The sequence below is a fragment of the Sylvia atricapilla genome, chromosome Z (genome assembly GCF_009819655.1).
Source record: "Sylvia atricapilla isolate bSylAtr1 chromosome Z, bSylAtr1.pri, whole genome shotgun sequence".
In the NCBI taxonomy this organism is placed as follows: Eukaryota; Metazoa; Chordata; class Aves; order Passeriformes; family Sylviidae; genus Sylvia; species Sylvia atricapilla.
The window spans coordinates 31656007-31680643 of NC_089174.1; the positions used below are offsets into that span (position 1 = coordinate 31656007).

General features: G+C 36.7%; 1 protein-coding gene across 1 annotated transcript in view; it reads left to right on the forward strand.

The window, feature by feature from the left end:
- PCSK5 (proprotein convertase subtilisin/kexin type 5) overlaps positions 1 to 24637 on the forward strand; it is a 230746-nt gene that overhangs the window by 194403 nt on the left and 11706 nt on the right. Inside the window, exons 23-29 of the mRNA XM_066339931.1 lie at positions 1921 to 2118; positions 2455 to 2523; positions 11417 to 11459; positions 12270 to 12412; positions 13605 to 13805; positions 23777 to 23860; positions 24337 to 24532. Coding sequence (XP_066196028.1) covers positions 1921 to 2118; positions 2455 to 2523; positions 11417 to 11459; positions 12270 to 12412; positions 13605 to 13805; positions 23777 to 23860; positions 24337 to 24532 — 934 coding nt within the window. The remainder of the gene's footprint in view (positions 1 to 1920; positions 2119 to 2454; positions 2524 to 11416; positions 11460 to 12269; positions 12413 to 13604; positions 13806 to 23776; positions 23861 to 24336; positions 24533 to 24637) is intronic.

Sequence of the window (24637 nt, forward strand, 5' to 3'; positions counted from 1 at the left end):
TGGCCTCCAAATTCCCCTTTCCCTCAGCTCTCATGGCCAGTTGTTAGATCCAATAAAATGAGTAGTGCTTTTACTACCAATCTACATCACAATCTTCTTATGACTCTGAAGGGAATTGGAATTCTTTTTTTTAAGAACAAGAAAACACAACTCTGTATTGTCCTTTTGACTTAATGCATTTCGCTTGGTGTTTTTTTCAATCGGAACTTTTAACAGAAACAGAAACAAGAAAAAGGCGGGGAGAAAGGGACAGAAAACCTATATAGCCTACTTCTGGAAAAGAAAGCTTCATACATGCTTCCCCCACCCACTGCACAGGATGTGCTATACTGAAATGGAGCCAGTTTGCTCAAGCAGGCAGGGAGCCACGGTTCTTTCCTAAGCATCTCTCTGGGAAAGACTAAGAAAGAAGCATGGTGGGTTCCACTGGAGGTTGCTGTGTCCCTACAGCTGAACAAACAGGTTTTGCAAAGACCAGCTTATCACCAAAACACATTTTTATAGATCTTATTTTGAGAGGAAGGCTAATGTAGCAAATTTTGTGGAAATTCCAAAAAGGCCACTCTTCTCACTTTGAAATTCTGTTTTAAAAGTTATTTCCTATTGTCTCTCTAACATCTGATAAGCAAAAACATGAGGCCATGATCTGCAAGTATGTGCAACTACTCTGAACTGTCCTTGGAAACGATTGTTTAAGATCTAATTTATAAATAAAGAGTAATTTTTATGAGCTGTTTTCTGAGGGCTCACAATGGATTCACAGCCTTTTCATTTCAGCTGCTACTTCCATTTCAGACCTAATAAAAATGGCACAGTTGTTATTATATAAATAAAGTTAGAACTTTGTTTAGTTGTAAGTCTAGACCACAAGCAAACACTAGTATGCCTGCATTAAGCAGTCATACTGATGCTGAGATTGGTTTTCTCACTTTGAGAAATGTGACTCAGTAGATGAAATTTTCAAATGGTACTTCATGTCTAATGTGAGAGCAAGTTTGTATAATTCTTCCCCAAAGTATCTCCCTTATGGAGGACCCTTATGGAGCAAGATACATTTCTGTATTTCTGTGAATTAAGAAATTAAGACACTGATGAGACTCACACCCTTAGGAGGCGGGAAAATTAAAGATTCTCATGTGAAAAGTAAAATAAATAAAATTCAACTTCTGCTATGGTTCAGCATTATTTCCTATTATAGCTGCCTTCTCTGCATTTTCAAACACAGATTCTGGTGAGCAAATTGTTGCTCTGAAGTTAAGACAATGAAATACACTTTCCAGAGTCATATGTGTAATTTGTACTGTAGGGTAACTGATTAGAAAACTCCCCATATTCCAGCACATGTCACATGAAGTAGTATATGTTTTCACAGGCTTGACTCAGAAGTATTTGGGACCAGGGGACCTCCCAGTTCTCCTGTGTTAGAGAATGCTTGTGCTTTAATAGCTAATAGCTGCACATCTGCTATTTAAATTCAAATCTAGATGATTATACTAAGATGAGGATTACAGTCTAGCCTTCTAGGGACACAGACTGACTCTTTCCAAGGGTGAAGTGGCCCAAAAGGGACACTTTGCTTTCCTCATAATAATTGTACATTTGCATGTACAATGCATTACAAATACTCGTTTGTCCTCTGCAAGAGAACTCAGTGATGGATTTTTTTTTTTTTTTTACACATTAGATTGATGGATATAAAGAGTAATTATTTGCTAGCATAACATTTTATATGCCATAAATCTCCAGGAATGTAAAACATTTGAGGTCCTGAAACTTTGAAACTTTCATGCATCTCATCTGATGTAAAACTGTAAAATCAGTCAGTGTCTCTACTGCAGCCCTGGAACTTCATAAAGCTCCTTCTTATACCCCAAATGCCCTCTGTGGCTGACAACTTTTTCCCATTTATTTGCCACACAGACAGAAGAGGGGTGGAACGTTTCCTGTACCATGGGGAGTGCAGAGACAACTGTCCTCCAGGTCACTACCATGAGGAGCATACCTGTGTGCCTTGCCCTGGCCACTGTGAGGTGTGCCTGAACTCCAACCACTGCAAAAGATGTTTCAGTGGCTACTACCTTACTCAAAATGTGTGTCAGAAGCATAGTTGTAGAGAAGGTAAGCATCTTTCAGTTGGAGATAACAAATACTCTACTGCATTTGTTACAGAAATCTGCTTAAGCCTATTAAAAATGTTTTGAAATACACAGTCTTGCCTGACCCTGAGGTCCTTAAGTTCCAGCTCTGATCCTCTTCTAGTATCATGTGATTGTAAAACAAGAGTATTTTCCTCAAATTGAGTGGGTTATGCAAAAACAAATGCGAAAACAAGTTTTCATGAGTCTTTCCCTTTTTTTTAATTTTAATCAAGTTTATTTCCAGGAATGTTGTTGAGTGCTTCCAAAAGTTGCATTATCTAGAATTAACCCAAAACTGATGATTTGCAAAACACAGGTGAAGTGGAAGATCCTGACTCTGAAGACTGCATACCATGTTCAGATGGATGCCACAACTGCAAACAGGGTAAATATTTCCTTAATCCATTTTTTTGTTAGTCTTAAGGTACAAAAAATTTAGCTCCCTTCACTCTTGTCATTAGCTTAAGTGCATGTGCTGAGCAACTAGCCATTGGTGCATGTGGCTTCTCACCAAGTTAATTATATTCCAACCTATATTTATTTTTAAAATAATCTTCTAAAATTTCTATTCAGCATAAGAAAAATTTTTTGTAAACTTTGCTATTAAAATTTGCAGCACTTTTGTTTTTTCCTGTTTGAATGCCACACTCAAGCTGAAAGATTTACTGACTTTCTGAAGCTATTAAGCTATTATCAGACACAGAATTTTACTGTAGATATTCAAATTTTCTATGCCTCAAAACAGATCACCAACCTCTGCTTTTTCTTCAAGGATATAGACATAAGGACAGTCTTTAAATTTCATTCAAGAGCAAGGTATTGCAATAATAATGCTACTGCCCTAAAAAATTCCTTGTATATATTTCAAGGTTGGTGCAGGCTAATCCATCCATCCACATGCAGGTTATTTGGAGTTCCTGTGAAACAGAAAAGAAAGGAAATACACTGAGTTGAAAATGCAGCCAGCAGTGCTAAATAAAAAGAGAGGGTTGAGATTCATGTGGAATCTCTGCTTCCATGTCACAGTGTGTTTGCCATGTGGCTGTTGCAGCTTTCCCACAGTTTCAGGGAGTTCTTCTCCAACTTGAATATCCAGAGAAAGTGAGGCTGTCATAAGCTGCAGTGTGTGCAATGATGGGTCACTTATAGTGGAATGGGAGTCTGTCAAAGGGCTGTGGCACTCTCCTCCAGGCAAGCACAGATTCTGCTTTGTCATATTCGAGAAGTGAAAAACTTGGATGTAAAAATATGCCCTTTCCATAAGAAATGTATCTCTCACATTTAGGGTTGCCATCCATGACTGGGATACTTTCTGGATTTGAGTTACTGGTTCTGCAAAATTTACAACAGAACATGCTATCATGCAAGAAACTCCAAACCACAACTGTCTGTCCAGCTCTTTTTCTGGCATACCTAAGTTACCATAGGGATTTTCATGACATAATTCCTACTTTCTGCAGTTGTCTGATCTAATATGTGATACCATAAAAAATATCCTGTGATGCTGGTGACCAGCCATTCTGTGTGAATTCAGTCAAGCCTAAGGCTTTCCTCTGTGACTACAACTACCCCTGTCAATATTGTTGAATGAAAAGATGTTTTAATATGAATACAACTACACTGTGGTCTCTTTTTGCATGGTGTTTTATCCAGATTCATGGCAGCTTGGTTGAGGGTACAAGAAGTTAAAGAAGAGTGTACATGTCAATACCTATGTTCATTGGTGCTATCAGAGGTTACTTCCCTGTGTTAATATTTTCTATGTTTTTTACAATGATTTTGACTTCAAATTATTTATTTTTCTTCTGAAACTCTGAAACTTCTGAAACTGAAACTAGAGGCAATTAATGTTTTGAATTAAGGAGAAATGCCTTATGTCTGAATAGCAACATTTTTTAAAAAAATAGTAATTTCAAGTGACTCAGAGGAAGATTTCCCTTGTTGTCAACTTAATAGGTGCATATAAGGAGACTGAAAAGGCTGCTCATACTCAGCCGGCATACAGAAAAAGGAGCTGTAATCATTTGCCTTTTTCCTGGGAGGATCACTGATCTCCTAAATATTAGTCATCCATACTATTCACTACATACTTTCAACTACTTACACTTAAAGTTGTGATTTAAAAGAGGGGTTTAGGAACTTTTGGGATCAACAGAATGGCAAAACAAATACTGAATTAGTTTTCACTACTGCACAAAGTCAGAAATTTACAGGCATTCTGTTAAGGAAAGTCTTTGGTGCTCATGATGCATATATTACTGAAAGTCAGAGATTGGTTTACTGTTATTTCTACTCGGAAAAGAAGAACAGTAGTGGCCTAAAAGCACAGTCCCAAGCAGATTTTGCAAACTATAATATATTCTTGAAATAAGGCGGAACCTGTAATCTTCACCTTTAAAAAGTCAGGTAAGTCATAGTAGATACCTATATTTATCTATATTATATGGTAGATATTCGCTTGCACTTTTAACATTCAGTGAACTTTTAGGCATATCAACAACTAAATTTATAGATATGCTAAGTACAGTAATGGCTTTTTCATGTCTAATCAGAAAGCTTATTTAGAAACTTCCATTAAAAAATGCTAAAATGCAAAAACTCTAATGCCTGTCTCTTACAAAAAGTTCATTATTTTGTAAGCCCTAGAGAAATTACACTGCCATAAAAATAATTTAAATTGTTAAAATTTCAAGGTGAGAAAAGAAGGAATATGTTACATTTAGTTTCACATCTTCATAGTCTTTCTACAGACTCCCTTTTAAAATTAAGTGGATGCTGGAGGGTCTTGCAATTTCTTCATCCTATCTCCCCTTTAACACAACTGAATAATTTATTCTAAGAACTGTAGGGAAGGTTCAATGCTATGAACATTTCAGGTGAAAGTGCAGTGGGGAAAAAAGGGAACCTTGTAATCATAGCAATTGGAATAAAAATTTTTATAGTTCACATACTGAAAACTAGTTCTAAATATATACAACTGCAAATATATTTTGCGCATATTTATGGATCTTCAGCTGACTGAAGACCATTCTCCCATAGAAAATCATTCAGTACCTGCTCCTTCTGAAGTGCTTTGAGATCCTTCCATTTAAACTTTAGAATTAAAAATAATTAACTTCCTCAGTTTATACTGAGCATAGGGTCACTTACAGAAGTTTTATTTATTTTAAATTCTAAACATTCTAAACTAGGAGCAGCAAAATGCAAGTTATTCTCTTACTGCCTGCAAGTTACAAAGATTATGATATTATTCTCTTTTCTTGTAGACAGAAGTCTGGTTTTTAGGAGAGATAAATAATCATATTAAGATAATTGAACTGCCTGTTTTCCTACTAGTCTGAAAGAGTTTTGCTCAAAAAATTATTTTCGCAAGGCACCAAATAATAGCTTAAACCACCATCAGCAGTCTCAGGCAATGTTGTCTTGCTTTGCACAGACAGGAAAATCAATAAGATTTGATTCCTTCTGGCATGAGGCCATGTGCCAGCAGAATAGGGCAGGTCTGCATGGGCAATCTCTCTTTTTGATCACTGGTGACACTACATCCAGATTAAGATGGAGGTATCATACTTTTATAATGGTTTCATACTTTGCATCCTTATCAGGCACTTGAGAGAAGAAAGTAAAACCCACAAAGTAAGTAGCACTTCAGGTTATTCTTCACCAAGCGTGAGGACACTAAACTAGATAGTGTTTGCTTGTAAGACCTACTGGAATCCTCAAGAAATGTAGTCAAATCTGTTTGGTTTCCTCCAAGTTTCAAGTGGATTTTGTTTCAAGGCACCAGTGTGACAATATATCTTTACTGTATCAACACTGAAAGTCTAAAAGCAAAAATAGGAACTCTTAAGAGAGAGACTTGATCAATGCAGGTAAGTCTATGTAGTTAAAATTCAAATTATGCTTTCTTTTAAATTCAGATAATTCTTTTCTTTCTGTTTCACTTCATTAATTCATAAGCTATTCATATTTGAAGGATGTAAAGAATCTTTAATGCTCACAGGTAGCATTCTGCCTGCAGGCACTGACAAATCCTGGGATATACTGATTGGGATGTTGCTTAGAAAGCACTAATCCCCAGAAATCTATAGCTTTGTGTACACAGTGTCCAGACAATGGCTGTGCACATTAGGATTCACCTCCCCACTTTGTCCTGCTCACATGTTCTGGAGTGCATTTGTCTCTGCTCGGTGCCACACAAGCCTAGTTGGTATCACTGTGTACAACTTCCCACGAGACCTGAAAGGCAGGCTCTCCCACAGGCACAGGCCAAGCCTCAGGGGTAATTTCAGTACCAAAGTTTAACTCTATATTCTCAAAAATGTCAAATATAACCCTATTTCTGTGCAAGCAAACACAAGCACAATATTGGACAGACAAAGCGTCTAAGAAAATGTGCTGGATGCATCACAAATCCACACAGCCAAGCTTATCTCTCTGATACCTCGTACCTTTGGTACCTCAGCTCTTATAACCCAATTTTGGACATGCTGAGTCTACTTTCTAGAGTAGCAATGAATGATTGCTCCCTCTGATGCAGAAAGATGGGAGCTGCATTGCAATGAGAACTCAGTTTTTGATTAAATTTTAATGTCTCTTTTTTGGTGGGTGCCAGTAAATGTCATGAAGTCTACAAAATTAAATCCAGTTTCCTCAACAAAAGCAACTTTTTGAGAGACAAAGTTCTGCTTCAAAAAATATTAAGGAAGAGTATTTTCTTTATGCCATTGCAGCATTTTCCTTCCACCTCTCAATGTAAGTTCACTTACTCACATATTTAGATAACTACAGGATAGCATTCATATTTTCTCCAGACTTCTAAAACCATAACGAATTTTAGACACTTTTTTTAAAGTCAAATTTTCCTTTTTAGAAAGCCTTTGGCTATAAGCCAACACCCAGAACAAGAGAAAAAATAAGGTAAAACTGTAGATTCTGAGCCACTTAAAGTAATTATTCAAAGAGAATTTCAGAGTCTATAAAGTGCAAGGACATAAAAATCTTAGCTCCTATTTCTTATATTTAAAATACAACATGTAGACTAAAGTGTTTTCTCAAATTAGTTCAGCTTTCTCTCTAGTAATGCAATTTATAGACGGCCTTTTGCACTTGCATAATGAACAGACACTAAATTTGGCTACCTTTGAAGGAGATTAAGTGACAGACTTCTCTGATATGCCATATCTACTGGCTTGCATAAATACACAAGCAGAAATTGCCACACCATTAATTAATAATGCTAAGTAAATAGTTCGCTGAGGAGGTAAATATTTTCAGCACGTGGAGCTCACACAGAGCATGATAAACTCATAGGAATTAATGGAGGATGGTTTTCCTCTCAGATTGTGTAAGTCAGGCATCCTCTCAATTTGTAATGCCAATCTTCCTGCCAAGGAGCCACACTTTCCTGACCCAGTACTTAAATACTTCTGGGCTCTCTTCCACGCACCTTATTCAACATATGGAAGTAAAATATCTTATGTTATGAATAGTTCTTATAGGTTCCTACTGAATACCTCATCTCCATGCAGCAAAATACAATATATGCCAGCTTTTGATCCATCCAGAATTCTACAGTGAGCACCATGACATGGCTTTGCAACCTTTGCACTAGGACTATTTTCAAAGGCTAACACTGAGAGTAAAGTACTCCTCAATACGGTGCAGAGTGAAAAATGTTCAGTGAAAAAAAAGTTATAACACTTTTCTCTTTCAAAGATACCTTACAAAAGAAATTAATACTGAAAAAACAAGGAGCCATGTCCCTGAGAATAAAGGCCCACTAAAGAGGCATTTAGGCCCAGCTGTGGCATTAAGTCTCTCTGATTTAACAAGGTCCTGAGCCGCTCTCAAAAGTCATCCAGAACCTAACTATTTAATTTGCTTGGGGTTACAAGGTCTGTGTGAAAAACTTAAAGCTATAAAGGCTGAAAGTGAGAATAAATAATACATAAATGATTAACAAGATCCATTATACAGAGTGGGATGGAGAAACATAGAGTTTATAAGGCTGCGAGAGTGAATAAAAATGTATTTGGAGAAGATTTAAGGAAGTGTGAGGCAGCTGAAAGAGCAGCACTGAAAAGACTCAGGCTTACAGATATAGGTTTATCATTACATGATAAATGAGTGAAAACTAATCTGGTTGCCGTAGCAACCTAAGAATGAGAAAGGAGAACTTCATTTCTTCAAACCATGCCTGATGATAAATAGACCTTGGCTTTCAAGACAAAATTATGATAGCTTTTTATCTCAGAGTAAATCTTCTGTAAGAGGTTAGCCTTGCAGAAGGGCTTTTAGATTTGCAGATAATAAAACTTTTTTTCAACAAGCTTCAGTGATAATAACATGCAATCTGTGCAGAAAAAAAATGCCGAGAAAGTTGTAGAACTGTTCTCTGATTTTCAGTCCTGACATTTCACTGTAGGCAGAACATTACATTAAAGCATGCTGTCTTTCCTAGAGTGTAGGTAAAAGATAATTTCCTTGCACATTGAAGATACAAGGTGAATGTATTGAAGTTTCTCTCTTTGAATTTTTTCTTTTCCTGAGAAAGAAAAAACTACTTCCTTTGTAAAATCCAGGCTTGGGAAAAAGCAGTGGAACAGCTTAAGATACCAGACTGAACCTTGAGTTCTGCAAGTACAGAATATTCCAGATTATGGTATAAAGTTCTCCACAAAAATAAGAGCACAGAAGAAAACTACTGGATCAAACCAGAAATTCACCTAGTTCAGAAGCCACTGACCAAACATACTTCTAAAATTACATACACAAACAAAGCGTGTATTTCTACTCCTTCAACAATTTGCAGTTCAGAAGCTTCATGAATCAAAACAGTCAAGAAATGTTAACTGCTGAAACTTTCTGCTGGAATTACTGAAGAAAATATACCTTAAAGCAAATATAATCTAAACCATCTGCAGACCAGACCTTATTTTCAGGGAAGTTTGCTGCCTCCTTGGGGCCCAAATCAGGGACCTCACCAAAAAAATGAAGAGCTTAATAGAGCCTTCAAAATACTGCCTCCTATTGCTTTCACAAGGGTAGCAGTGATATTTCAACAAGAAGATTTCAACATCAAGGTTAATGAAAAGAGATTTCAGGACACTGGAAAGACCAAGTCCCAGATCCTGTGCTTTGGCCACAATAATTCCATGCAGCTGAGAGAGTTGGGATTGTTTAACCTGGAGAAAAGGATGCTCAGGAGGAACTCCTGAACTCTCTACAACTGCATGAAAGGGGATTGTAGCCAGGTGCAGGTTGACCTCTTCTCTCAGCCAGCTAGTAACAGGATGAGAAGATGTGGTCTTTGTCTGCATATGAGGCGGTTTAAGTTGGATATTAGGAAGAATTTCTTCATAGAAATGGTGGTTAGACCTAATGTAACAGCCAGGGAAGTGGTAGTGTCACTGTCCCTGGAAATGTTTGTGGAAATATTGGACATGGCATGTAGTGCCATGGACTAGTCAACAGGGTGTATAGTAAAAAGTTAGGCTCACTGATTTCAAAGGTCTTTTCCAAACTGGTTGATTCCATGATTCCTTGATTCAGGAGAGAAGGTAGTGTCCTCTTCAGTTCTTCCAGAAATTAAGAGCCTAGTCTCTCATAGTAATCTTCCAGACAAAATTTCCAGCACAAAGCTGGATAAACACATCATAGGATGGATGAACAGCTGGCTCATGGGTCAGGCATGAAGGATGAGAGTGGATGGGGTGACATCAGACTGGTGACCTGTCACCAGTGGCATTCCACAGGGCTCCATCTCAACCCTGTGCTCCTCAACATCTTCATGAATGAGTTGGATGCTGGACTGGAAGGGATACTAAGGAAATCTGTAGATGATACAAAACTGGAAGGAGCTGCTATATTCATCAAAGGGATGTCCTGCAGAGAGATTTCGACAAGTTAGACAACTGGGCGATCACCAATCACGTGAAGCTCAACGAGGGGAAGTTCTGCACTGGTGCAGCCCCACCTTGAGGACTGTGTACAGTCTGAGCAGCAGAATACAAAAAAGACATTAAACTATTAGAGTGCATCCAAAGGAGGGCTACAAGGATGGTGAAAAATCTTGAGGGGAGGCTTTATGAGGAACAACTGAAGTAAGTAATTTGGTTTATTCAGGCTAAAGAAGAGGAGACTGAGGGGAGACCGGCTACAGTCTACAGCTTCTTCATGAGAAGAGGAGGGTCATACATTGACCTCTTCTCTGTGGTGACCAGAAACCAGTGACAGCCCAAGAGAATTCATGTCAGAGAAGGCTTAGGTTTGATATTAGGGAAAGGTTCTTCACCCAGAGGGTGGCTGGGCACTGGAACAGGCTCCCCAGGGAAGGAGTCACAGCACCAAGCCTGACACAGTTCAGGACGTGCTTGCACAACACTCTCAGGCACATGGTGTGACTCTTGGGTATGGTGCTGTGCAGTGCCAGGAGCTGGACTCAATGATCCTTCTGGGTCTCTTCCAGTCTGAAATATTATGTGATTCTGTGTTTCTGTTTATAAATATATTTACCCAGGTGTTTTCATTTCCTTCCATTCTGCCGCATCTGGGATATTTGATTAAGGTGAAAGAAATAGTGAGTAAAAGATAACAAAAGGAAGGTTATAAAAAATATTCTTCATTTTTGGAGTCAAATACATAATTTTAAGAGTTTTAAAAGTCACATAACACTTTCCTATACATTCAACAAATGTTTTGAATACAAAAAATTAAGTTTTATGGTGGGAAAGTTTACCCAGAAGACTTGTACCACCACCCCCTATTCCACCATTACCCCCTCTCCAAATATAGAAACAGTCTTGTCTAGCTCAGGATTTTGAAATTTAAACTGATTACTGAGATGTCTGAAGAGTATGCTTTTAGAGGTGTCAAAAGTTTTTAACTTATCTTTGTAACAAATAAAGGAATAGGATGAAATTATTGTTTCAGGTAAGTTGCAGTCTCTTTTTAACAGTTCATTTGACCCAACCTGAGCCCCTGTGAAGGTTCTGCTTTTCAGATCATCCCTTCCTAGGGGCTTAGCTCCTTCCTGGTACCTGGGTTATGCTGAGGACTAAAAAGCCACAGGTTACTATGAAAATACAGTCCAGGATCCGATTGTGGAAGATTTCATCTCAAAATAAATGTGAACAGAGACAACAACGTTCTTTTTACAGCTGTAATTATTCTAGTGTAAGAAATATTAACATAAAATTGGTGTCACAAAAGTTCTTTTTGGTATTTTGGGTTTTACTCCAAAAATTATTTACATAATTTTATATCTTTAATTTCAGATGATCCAAGAATCTGTATATCATGCATTCAAAACTATTACATGTAAGTATAGCTGTAAATACATATGGGTCTTCATGACTACACATTTCTCTGAAGCAAAATATATGCTGCATACTACATCTGTGCTATGTTGTCTCATCTTTTAAATTGCTTGTCTAAAAAACAGTAAATGGGAAAAAGGCTTGGGAAATGTTGGAAAACTAGCAAATTATTCAGTATTGAGACCTGTTCAACAGGTGGGACCTTTGTATATCAGAGGAGAGGAATATGGAACAAAAAGTGTCAAAAAGTTATATAGCATATATGGATTCAAAACAGATTTGCTTTTAGTATGTTGTGTCTTCTTCTGGTATTTGAAGTTCATAAGACTTATAAATGTATGAAGTTTATGCAAAGGAATAAAAAGTTAATTAAAAGCTTAAATTAAATGGAGAGAAAAGAACGTTACTGCTTTTCAAAGACAGCATACATAGACCTCTGTAAAAATTGGAAAAGAAAATATTGATTATGTTGACTCTGTAAACAAGACACTGGATTATATGTTTCTACAAACAATCAGCTCTTTACAATCATGATACAATAATTTTCAATAAAGTATGTATTCAAGTTTCTGCCTACCTTTAAAAAATAAGATAAAATTAATCATACTTAGAATCCTAAGATTAAGAAACATGACTTTTTTAGTTGAATAAACAAAATAACTTCAAATATACTTTGAGTCTTCATTATAGGAATAATTTCTGTTCATTATGCTGATCATGCTTTATCATTATCATTCCTACAAATACACAAAAAACAAACTCAATGATCTTAAAAAGAATCTTACTAATGATGTTCTACTTCATCTTACAGGTATAAGCACCATTGCTATAAGTACTGTCCAGAAAATACCTACAGAGATGAAAGTTCTTGGCAGTGTAGAGACTGTCCTAGCAACTGTGACAGCTGTGACAAGGAAGGGTGTGACTCATGTGAGGAAGGCTTTTATCTGTCAGGTAAGCAAAGTATAAAGAATGGCATAAGACACAAAAATATTTTAGGCTTTTCCCTTTGAAAAATATTCTGGATCCAAACTCTCAAATTCATAATCTGTTCTATGGCAGACAGTGGAGGCTGAAGGGACTTGACTCTTTGCAGAATCAGGCATTTGTGTTAATGTAAGGTGGTTATGTTACCCAGTAGTGTAAATTGGTTCAAAGAGTCTGTATACTTAAACTTCATCTCTGTCAGGCACATAAAGAGATTAGTATTTGATTCAGATGTTGTGAGCGGAGAGTTTTTACACTGTAGAAAGAAATTTAAATGTTTCCTTACTATTTGCAAGTCCAGTTTTACTTTGACTTTTATACACTCTGAAAAAAGCTCAGTTAAAACCACTACATTCCACACCAGATCCACACAAGAGGAGGAATCTCCTAGTGTTTTAAAGAAGTCATAAATCAGGCAGGTCTGGCTCAGACATGGTGCCAAAAAAGAATCACAGGAATTCCTGAGGTTATAGTATTCTCTTGCCCTGGCTGTTGAAAGTGCCCAGTAGCAGCTCACAGAAAACTCTGTGGTCACAACGAGGGTGAGCTGCGGATCTATGATTTTTTTAACTGAAATTAGACAAAACTCAAAAAGCCATAAGTGCTACAACTTCCAGAGGTTTTGATGAGGTATGCCAAACCTTAATCTGAATCAAATTTCAACTTGAAATATTCAGCAGAAACTAGATATCGTATAAATTTGCATATGTCTAAAATTTGCATATATCTAAAAATCTTAGAGGCAACAAATCTTTAACGTTTTGTTGAAACAGTATAATTGTTAGGACTCAACCATAAAACTTCTACCCAGGCATGGACTTCCATTAGATTTGTATGTACTAATGTTTAGTGTATTACAGTGTAGAACAGTATATTTACTGTATGTATATTAATGTTTAGTATTAGTATATGGTATATAGTTTAGTTTACCAAGTTCAAGGTAAACTTAAATGCAAATTGATTCGACTTCACTGAAATTGTGAAGTCTCTCATATACAGGCGAAATGAATTTACATTTCATGCTAAAAACTTAGAGGTTTTTATAGCTGTGAAATGTTTCATGTGTTCTTACATACTGGGTATTTTCTTTAGCCATTTCTGCTGGAGACAGAGGGATGGGCAAGGGTTATTATGCTTCCAAGCTCTGTTTCTATTGCAGATGGCACCTGTGTGAGTGAGTGTGAAGATGGCTTTTTTGCTGATGTCGTCTCCAGGGAATGCGAGCCTTGCCACAGGAGCTGTGTAACCTGTGTTGGGTACAGTTACAAGAACTGTACTGGGTGCAAAAACAGTTTCCAACTATCTCATGGGCAGTGCTTGAAACCAGAAAATTCTCTGCCAGCTGGGAAGTTCTGGAGTGGTAAGCTGAAAGAGATCTTGCAATCTTTTCTGCTTCTCCAATGACTCCTACAAATTTACAAAGAGTATAGCAAGATCTTGCAGATTGCTTGAAACTGCACTTTTGTCATTTTAGAAGTGTACTGACCAAACCACAAACTGAAATTAATTTTCCTGCAAATAGTATAGCATTTCAATACAATTTGGGTGTTTCTTAGCTATCTTATCTGAATAAAGATTAAAAACATAATTGACAAAAAAAGATAAAAATATGAAAAGATAAAGGATGTGTAATAGATTAGGGTACTAGGAGTTCCTTATCTAAACTACTGGGTGCCTTATAGATTAGGTTTTAGAACGGCTTTGTGGCTATTTGTTCCCTCCAGAGAAGTCAATATAAGTTGGAGGAAATAGAAAAATATAATGTGCGACTATGCATGTGTGTGATGTGAAAAAAAAAAAAAGGTCTATCCTCTCTCTTCTTTCCTTTCTCTGTATAGACATGCACTGCTTTCTGAGAGACCAAATATGGGCTGCAGGGATACATTCTGACATTGTGGCCCTACACTGGCCATTTCCCCAACTTTCACAAAATAATTACTTCTTTCTTGGTAGTCTCATTCATAGTATGAGGGAAACAATTCTCTGTTCCAAAAAAGCTACCAAAACCCCCAAAGCTATTTGGAACAAAAATGCCTTTATTTAGAGATGTTGAGAAGAATATTGTAATAATTTTAAATATTATTTTCCTTCCTATCCATCTTCAAATGCAACCTAATACGGTCACAAATTCCTTATTAAAAAAAGTTTTAAATGAAGAGAGCATATATAGACTATCTGTCGTTCCCATTATGTCAATATATAAAGAATATATAAACATAAACCTATTTAAGGTTTATGTTACAAAATGAAACTGCCACTGGAAAAAAGGGGACTTTCAAATTTTATAATGGAACAAGAGCAGAATCTATTATAAAGCTTAGGAATTTACATCTTTAAGAACACACAAAAAGTATCTGACAGGGACATTTGCTGAATGGAGCAAAAGACCAGATTACTAGCTGCATTTTTTAATCAAGTAAATATATACTCCTGCTTCCTATGTTTTCATTTGAATTAAAGACATACAAGAATGACAATCCTTACATCAATATGATCGTCTATTAGAAACTAAAATACACCAATTAATACTTCGAGAAAAAGTATTTACCATTTCAATTAATTGCCTATCTGTTGGGGAAATAATATACCAAAAGGAATAATTTTTCTTCACTTCAAAAAATATCAGAGAGACATAAAAACAAGAATATTAATAGAAAGTTGATGTCCTACGTGCATTTCCTTGCATTTAATACAAGGAAGTTTGGGTTTTCTTCAATTTAAGACTATTTCTGTATCAGTGCCATGAAAAGATCACCTCTGTAGTCTGGTCTATCTATTGATTATTTCTTTCTTTCAAAATGTAATGAAGCTACCTCTGTGTTTATTGAAGTTAGATCCTTTAGTAACTACATTTATTTACATTTTCTGAAGTTTCTTGTTCAGATACTGTAGGCTCATACAGGCCACATGAAAATAATTTTCATCATTTAAAAAACAATGCAAGCAGAATGTTTGATTTTTGCTTAGAATATCAGTCGCTCATTTCTTTTCATTATTTCCTTCAAGGGGCAGATGTCAGCTGAGTCCAGAACTGTACTGTCTACACTGGAAATTCTTGTTGCATGCTAAAGGTTCTTAACAAGGAAGGCAGGATGAAAACACATCTAGCTCACACTGCTAAGGTTGTTCCTTAGCAGTGAGACTGCAGTGCATTTCACACCCTCATAACATTTTAATATACATGAATCATTTTAAAATGGGGAAAAAAAAAAAAAAGCAAAGAAAAAACCCAAAAGCTTTCTGGTCTGTCACAATTATTTTCATCATTATCTAAAGCTTTCTGAAAACCAATAAAATTTAAGGGATGCAGTTATTATCATTGTCTCCACAATTCTGTAGGATTATCAAGGAGAGTTGATAAAATGAAAACCTATCTCTGTTCCTTGAAATTTACTATGAGTGAGTATTCTGGCTCTCATATCTGCACAGAAAACATCTCTGGGTCAAGAACAGTTGGTCCCTTTCCAGCTTATTTTAAGCATATCTGTAAGTCCTCCTTCTCTTCTATTGTGTATATGTATATCTATTCAAAGATATACATAATATATATAGATATACAGAGAAAATAATTTTTCTTTCATACTTGAGGGCAAAGTCAAAGCATCTTTCCAAGTCTTTCAACAGCTACTCTGGACACATGTATCTAGGAATCTTTTATCCCACTTTACCTTTTCTGTTGTTGCTGTTGTTTAGGGGGGTTTTGTGTACTTTTTGATTTTATGCAGGGTTGTTTTTTCCTTACCAAAATACACAGATCTTCCACCTCATCTGTTTCCAAACTGATTTTCTAAGTGTAGTTAGTCATGCAGCATGACAGGTATGATAAAAGTAGCCTGTCCAGGCTGCAGGGAATATTAGAATAGTTTCATGATTTTCTCCAGCCCTACATGGGCAAGGTTGTGGCTGAGATTTGGGGTTTGACTTGAGTCTTGTCTGGCTGTTCATCAATATAAGCTTCTCACAATGTGTCCTCAGCATCCTCAACATATTTACCTTAGTGCACCACCATGGGTAGAGCTGCCTCTGATCTTCAGTGGCCTGAATTAAAGAACCTGATTTAAAAATACAGGTCAGATGATTATTAGTCGTAGCATTTTGGGGGATTAAGCTGGGTCTGGGAAGCTAGGTATTAAATAAATGACCTTGCCCTCACCACAGGAGTGAAGGTAGGAGAGCACAAAATGCATTCTCCATACATGGCCTGCTCAAGACAGTTGCAGGAAGACAACACAACTAGGAAGATAGACAAATGTTCCACATCTAACAGTTTTTACATCAGCTTTTACTATATTACTGTTTCATTTACTCTTTTTCTTTAGAAATGTACTAATTTAGAGTTGAGGTATTAGACCTTGAAGTGTATTCAATACAATTCCTCTTTGGCTCTTCCAGCCACATGAATTCAGTGGGTCCCACTGTGGGTTTAGGGAGTATGTTGACATTCCGTATGGAACAATGTGACTTTTGGGAAACATTTTTGTTTTGCTGGTTCCAAGGATAACATGACTTAAAGGGCAGTACATCAGAACTTTACGCGGAGAAAACAACTCAGGGTCTGACCTTCTTTGCAAGTTGGGTGACTAGTCCATTTAGGTTAGAATTAAAGCCATTGTGAATGTGGAATACGCTTTTCTTTTCTATCATGTTCAAGGTTTCACTTCCATTTTTTTGTGCAAATATAAATTATATAGCTGTCCCACACATTTTTATGTGTAAACACTCAAGCATCCAAAACATACTATTAAAAAAAACCTATTTTAACATTTTATTCACTTTGCTGGTATATTCTGCTGACCAAATTGTTCAGCTGATATCAGGAATCTCTAAAAGGTCATACTCAGGTTTGAAATAAGGCAATACAATTATGTCTGTTACTCAAGCTTTTAAAAAGGGAAAACCAAGAAAAGGAGAAAGGAAAAAACCCAGCAAATGAACTCTAGGCTTCTAGCATAAAATATCTGTATTTTATCTTATGTATCGGCTGTTGAATTTGGAAGCTGGAAAACACACTAGTATAAGTTTAATTCAATAAGTGAGTATATGGCCCCCATTAACTGATTTAGATATTTTGCAAATTACGATGAGGTCTCTGTTTTGTCATATCACAAAAAGGCTGCACCCTTAAAAATAGTCTTTCCTTGGTTTAATACACCATATTGCAATGACAATTAAAATGGGAAAAAGTAGGTATGGAATGAGATCTACTTCTAATGATGGAATATATGTTTCTTTACTTACAGATAAATAGCAGCAGTTTACTGTTACACAGCATCCCCAATAATAAGAGCAACCTCCCTCAAGCACCACTAATCAACTGCATTTTTCTTTTCCTAAATATGGAGCAAAATAAAATCAGTAAAAATGTACTGGTTTTGAGAAAACAATAATTTAGGCTTTAAAGGGACCTTAATGTAGCTCTGCATATATACATATAAAGGTTTCAAAATACGGGAAGAAAAAAAGGAATGGGCTATGCAGTAGACAGGAGAGAAAACAGCAGTAGGAGGGAATGTATCACAGCCTTTTAAATGTGAAAATGTTATGGCATTTATAGTGGAGAATTACAACATCATGGGAAGAGGCAGAAGACCATTTTAATCACCATCCATATGTGAAATTTCAGGTTGCTAGAAGCAAGCAAAAATGATCCATTATCAAATATGGTTTTATGCATGACAATTTAATATTCCGGTTATTTGTTTGTAAAATAATATAATTGTTTCAAGATAATTAAGCTGATAACTAATGGTTATTGGGGAGTGTCATTTACTTCCCACCACTGCTATAGTTTCTATAAATTTACAGCTCATGTAAGTCTTCAAAATGGGAGAAGTCCAGCATTTTATTTCATAAGTTTATTGTTTTCAATATGTTTTACTGTATTTATATAATTGCTATTACCTTATGGAGACATGTAATCTGTTTTGGTTTTTTTATTCATTATTATTTTAGTTCTGCAGGCAAAGTGCCATGCACAGAATAAAATCTAACTTAGCCACACTTTAACTGGATCACATTCAAATCATATATTACTACACAGTGTAAAAGCTAGACATGTCACATTCTGAAAGGAATACCACCCCAGTAAGAAACAGTACTTTATTCCCTTTTGCATCCCTCACTAGAGTAATTGTACCACAGTCCAGTAACAAAATATATTGTAAATACACAATCCTTTCAGAAATTATATCCAGCAGCTAAGAATATGTACACAGAGACCTACTTTGATAGCAACTAAAGATACAAAGTTTTAAATCCCCTCTTTACTCACAGAAAAGCAAGAATATATGAAATTTAAATTGAAGAAAAATAAACTATCTTTTGCCAGTTTGAACACTTCCTGATTGCAGTATCTGGCCTAAAGATCCATTCTCCAAAAAGAACAAGTAGACAGAGTAAGGTGCACAGCACAAAGGAGGTAAGAAACTAGAACGAACCCTTATAATACTATTGTCATTCTGAATGAAATTAAGGAGGAAGTTTTTGGCAATTCAAATGCTTTGTACTTCAAGGCATGCTTCTTTATATATGGCCATATATCTGCTCATATGTCCTTGGGTTTTGTAGAGGGTTTCAGTTTTTGGGTTGTTTTAAATAAACTTCACACTTTCCAGAACAAGTGGTGAGCATGTGAAGAGGACCACACTTGTTTCCCTATGAATCCATGATTTTCACCCTGAATATTTTTGAGGATTCATTTAATTTTTCTCTAAAAGCAGATTGAAAAAAACATTGGGAGCTCAAAGGAAGATGGCTGAAGTAAAAATAAAGGAAATATGGTCATGGTGTTAATTGGAAATAAAATTTCACTCTTTTTTTTTTTTCTTCTTAATTAATTTTGGGGTCACAGTTAGCATCTTACAATGATATGTTTCAAGAAAACCTGCCATTGTCTCACTTACGATGCACAACCAAAAATGAGAAAAGAGAATAGGAAAAAAATATTTCCCAGTATTCTGCATCATTCCAGTTTTATAATCCTTTGAGTTGCCTGAATGGAAAAGAGCATTGGGGCAGCTTCAAAGCTGCAGTAAAATTTAGCTTGAGAAATAAAGAGATTCAGTTTCTCAGATTCTATAAAAGAATGAAAGACTTAGCTGGGCCAAAGAAATTACTCATTCTGAGAAAGACACAAAAATAAAGATGGTCTTGACTCAGATTCTACTCAGATTCTAACCCAAGTTTAAATAGAGGGCTTTTGCTTTTGAAAATAAAAAAGTTGATATTGAATTAAAAAACAAAACAAAACAAACAAACAAACAAAAACAAACAAACAAAACCACCAACCAAACAAACAAACAACCCCCCCCCCCAAAAAAAAACACGGAGAGAGAGAGAGAGAGAAAAAATATACGTTTAAGGATAGAAACAATTCAGTAGGTCTCCAAAGATCATTCATTTTGTTGAACACCCAAGAAGTCCTTTAAGGGAAAGGAAAATATAACCCAACAGCTTAAATCAAGTAATTTTCAAGCTTTCCATTTGCAATCAGTCCAAAAACCAAGAAAGTACATGTGGCATGACCATTTCTTCAGCTTTAAAAGGTTAGTCTTTGGAAGGATCTTACATTCAAAGTGAAGGAAATATACATTTAAGAAATTCATATTATACTAAATGTATGCTGTGTTCCAGTTTTTTTAAGTAAATGAAAGCCACAGTCACAAGAAAGACTTGTTTTACCTATTCAGAACTTAAAAATAAAACTACAAATTTCTTCTGTCAATATTTAAATTGGGAAATTCAAATATTTCTTATATTTGACTGAATGTTAAATGTTGTTTCTGTTATCAGCAGAAGCCTAATTTTTTGCGTACATTCCCCTCTGGTGGCAAATAGTAACTATTACATAAAACAGGACATATTGCAAAAGGGAAACAGAAAAAAAATCAAACTAGTTCACAAAAAAAAAACCCCAAAATCTTTATTTTGCATGGTAAGACTTCAAACATTTAGAAAAAATGAGCTCCTTTAAATATTCTTCAGCAATAGTTAACAACTTCTCTGCTTAATTTCACCTGATCTTCACTCAAAAAAAGTGAAAGAGAGAAGCTCTACAAAAATAAAGTTAGGATAATAGAAAACATTATAACAGCCAACTTTTCTTGAGTATTATATTCTTACAGTGAACATTAAGGGCACTTCTTAATGTCTCATTATATACTGAAGAGTAATGAAAACCAGGAATCTAAGGAGCAGTGTCTTCAAAAAACCCTTTGACAGTGAACCTCAAAAAAGTAAGGAATTATCTATTTGAGAATTATTTGCATAAGAGAAGTCAAAATACTTATGTGCTACATCTTAAAAAAGACTCAAACTTCCCTCTGCAATCAGTGGCAATTATAGACAGTAGAGTCCTTTTAGCAGGACATATTGTAATATATATATAGAAAAAAGGTATTCAGCAGGGGAAAGAGAGCCATAGAAATAATGTTAGCAAGAGTCAGAGTTAGTGTGGGAGGATTTACTGTACCCTTAATGTTTGATTTGTCTGTCAGCATCCCAGGAAAGGCAAGGCCCTTGTGCCCAGCCACTCTGTCAGTGTCCTGTTGGGGGACCCTTCACTCAGCAGTCCTGCTGGATCAGACTCAGTCCTGCTTCCACGGACTCAGCCAGGGAAACCCCTCAGCACATCTTCCTTTTTTCTAGACTGTGTTACCCACTGCCAGCCACTGCCGGTGCCCATGCAGGACACACACTGACAGTTCATGGAGTAGCACTCATTATGAATGTAAAATCGTGACAGCTCAAGGTTCAAAGGCTGTCGGTGACAGTTTCTGACTGAAAAACGTATTCAAAGTAATACACAGACAAGCTCCAATCCCCCATAAAATGTTGGGCCTGCAGAGAACATGATTCTTACCCAACAAGCGTCCCTGTGGGGGAGAGGACAGGCTCAGCCCGTCGACTGATCCCAGCAGTTGTGAGGGACTCTTCCCTACCTTTTCCTCCATTGCCAACTTACTTTCATGCTATTTCTCTGTGCTTAGGTGGAGCTTGAGTGACTCTAGTCATGCATGCCTTTGTTATTGATTGCTGTAAAATTCTCTCACTTTGCTTTTAAAGATACAGCTACATCTGGAGAGTTTTTATGTTGTGACAGTTCCCAGGAAGAGTGACACCACAGGCTTTCATTATCCTGTACAAGCAGTATTCATAAGTAGTCCTGGTAAAGAGTGACTAACCATGTTCTTGCTGAACCTACTGTTAAATACCTAGATTGTGATCTGATGTGCTCTCCATGGGTCATTACATTGAGGCTTTTTTCCTACTTCAGTGAGCTTTTGAGGCTTCTGAGCTAATGGTAGTGTCAGATGTAGTCACTACATACTGCTATGGACCATCCCCAGTCACACTGAATGTGGACCTAACTTCTCTCATTCATAGTCTCTTATTTATGTCTTTATTATTCTCTCTTATTCCCCTATGGTACAGTATGCACATACAACTTTACGTCTGCTTAGTTTAATGCCCATCATTTCTCCTTGTAAGCAAGGGCTTTATATAATTTTCCTGCTCTCTTCCCTTGTCTTCATACTTAAAGCATTGGCTTCCATGGTTTTCATTAAAAATTTCAGTATTCTAAACCATCTTGCCATAATGGGCAGACCAGAAGAATTTAGTGATATATTGCATTTGGCTAATCGTTACTATCATCCATCAATCAACAGAAATCATACATATTTGACTGGCAGGATGAGCTGGGTGCATAGCTCAACCTGCAAGCAACTTTTGGTTTTACCTTTATTTTCTGTTTTTAGAAAAATTTCAAGGCTTCTGTGTGTTGTCTGTTGGTCTATAATTATTTTCTCAATAGACATATATTTAGCCATTGTTGTAGTTTGCTTGTATCAAAATACAAAGCTGCATGCTGGGTACATGGTCTCATTGCACAGCAGACCTTTTTTTGTTAGGTATGATGTTCCAATGTCCTTGTCATTTTATAACCGATGGTTCTGCAAAGTGTCATCAAAATCTGCTTTTCAACAGTCAAAAAAACTCCACTTGACACTCATTAGGCTCCCTTTTGGAGGAAAACAGCAGGCAGCAGTACCTTTGGGGAGAACTATTTATTAAGTTCTCAAACCTTGATAAATTAGAGAGATGGGGAGTCACCAGCTGTATGAATTTTAATTTGGACAAGTGTGGGATTTGGCAGTTTGGGACAGTGCAACCCCAGTTTCTTGTACAAAGGAACAAGAGGCTGGAGAGAAGTGCTGTGGAAAGGGACCTGGGTGCTCTGATAGAAGGCAAGTTGAATGTCAATGAACAGTGTGCTCTTGGCAGCCAGGAGGGCCAAGTGTGTGCTGGCATGCTTTAAGCACAGCACTGACAACTGGTTCAAGAGGAGACTGTCCTGGTCCTGCTCTTCACACTGACATAGCCTCAGTTTGAGGACTGTGTGTGGATTTGGGCATACACATGGAAAAGACAGTAAGCTATTAGGAAACATCCAAATGTGGGCCATGAGGATGGTGAAGTGTCTGGAAGGGAAGTTTTACAGGAAGAGACTGAGGTCATCTGGGTTTACTCAGCCTAAAGTAGAGGAGACTTCATTGTAGTTTTCAACATTCTCAGAAGAAGTGGAGCAGCAGGTTCCTCGTCACTCTTCGCTCTTGTGATCAGTGACAAGGCTCAAGAAAAAGGCATGAAACTTAGTCAGGGGAGATTTACACTGGACACCAGGAAAGATTTTTCACCCAGAGGGTGACTGAGTACTGGAACATGCTCTCCAGGGAAATGGACACAGCACCAGGCCTGACAAAAGTTCAAGAAACATTTGGACAATGCTCTCAGCTTATGGGGTACCCTGCACAAGGCCAGGAGCTGGATTTTGATGATACTGATGGTCCCTTCCAAAGCAGCATATTCTATGATTATACGATTTCTACTCCTTCTGACTCAGAACTTTTAGGTTACAGGGTAATGGTGTTCTACAACAATTTTGTTCAAAATGTCCATGAAATACTTCATTAAACCAAGTCGCCAAACGTACATACTTTCTAGATCTCTGTTTGATCTAGATTTTCGGGATACTTATAAAATTAGTAACATTATTATTGTTTTCATTTTGTGATGAGCAGTCCAGAACAATGACTTAGTGAATGTAAAGAAAACATTAATATTTTCCTTTAATACAACTCATAACTTATCATTTAGGAGAGGAGAGTCAAGCACAATCATTAAGTTCTTCAACTTTGTGAATTCCAAAAATTCACAGAGGCATGTTTTCAAAACACCTTAGGAATATCCATACAGAGTGTCCCTTCTAAAGGGAGAAAAAATTAAGAAAACCAGCTAGTAAGAAAGGAACTTTTTTCTCTTTCATCCCAGATGGAAATAGAAAATTGCTGTCCTGTGATTCTTCGTGTATGACCTGTGAGAAATACTCTAATGTGTGTACTTCATGTCCAGAAGGTAACATTTCAGCTTCCTTGGATAAGTTTGCAAGTGACTATAATATTTTGTATCCTTCATGCTTCCAGAGGATGTTTTTGTCACTGGTCCCTACAGTGTCTTCTAACAGCTTAAAGGGCAATCATACAACCAACAGTTGAATTCAGGCAATAGGGTATGCCCTTGGCAATATGGGCTAAAATATTGCCATGTTGATGGTGTTCCTTTTCTTTCCTTTCAATTAAAATTTGTAGATATGATGCAGGAATTACTGAATAGGGATTTCTTCAGTGAGACATACTAGATAATCCTGATGCTTCCTTCTAACTGTCGATGTCAGTGAACTCTGAGCAAAATATTTTGGGAAATGTCTTAAAAGAAAGCATGTTTTATTCATTTTTTTAAGAATCAAAGTTGATTTTTGAGAAGTTGAAAGCTTTTTTTCAAATATATTTTCTAACTGATGCCTTTACCCCCCTGGGTTGCTCTTCTGCCAGGAAAATTTCTTATCCACAATACCTGTGTTTCTGTGTGCCCTCCAAAATATTTTGGCAACATTGCAAGTGCAAAGTGCGAGATGTGCAGGGATGACTGTGAGATGTGCTCTGACCAGTGGCACTGTCAGAAGTGTCAGGCTGAAGAGAACCAGTTGCTCTTCCTCCACAAAGGCAAATGTTTACAGGAGTGCCCTGAGTAAGTAACCCCTCTTACAACATCCCTGATTTTTTCTCTATGTTCTTTCTCTTTAAAGTTCAGATCCATTATTAAACTTTCAAGGAAGATTTTAATGCAACACAA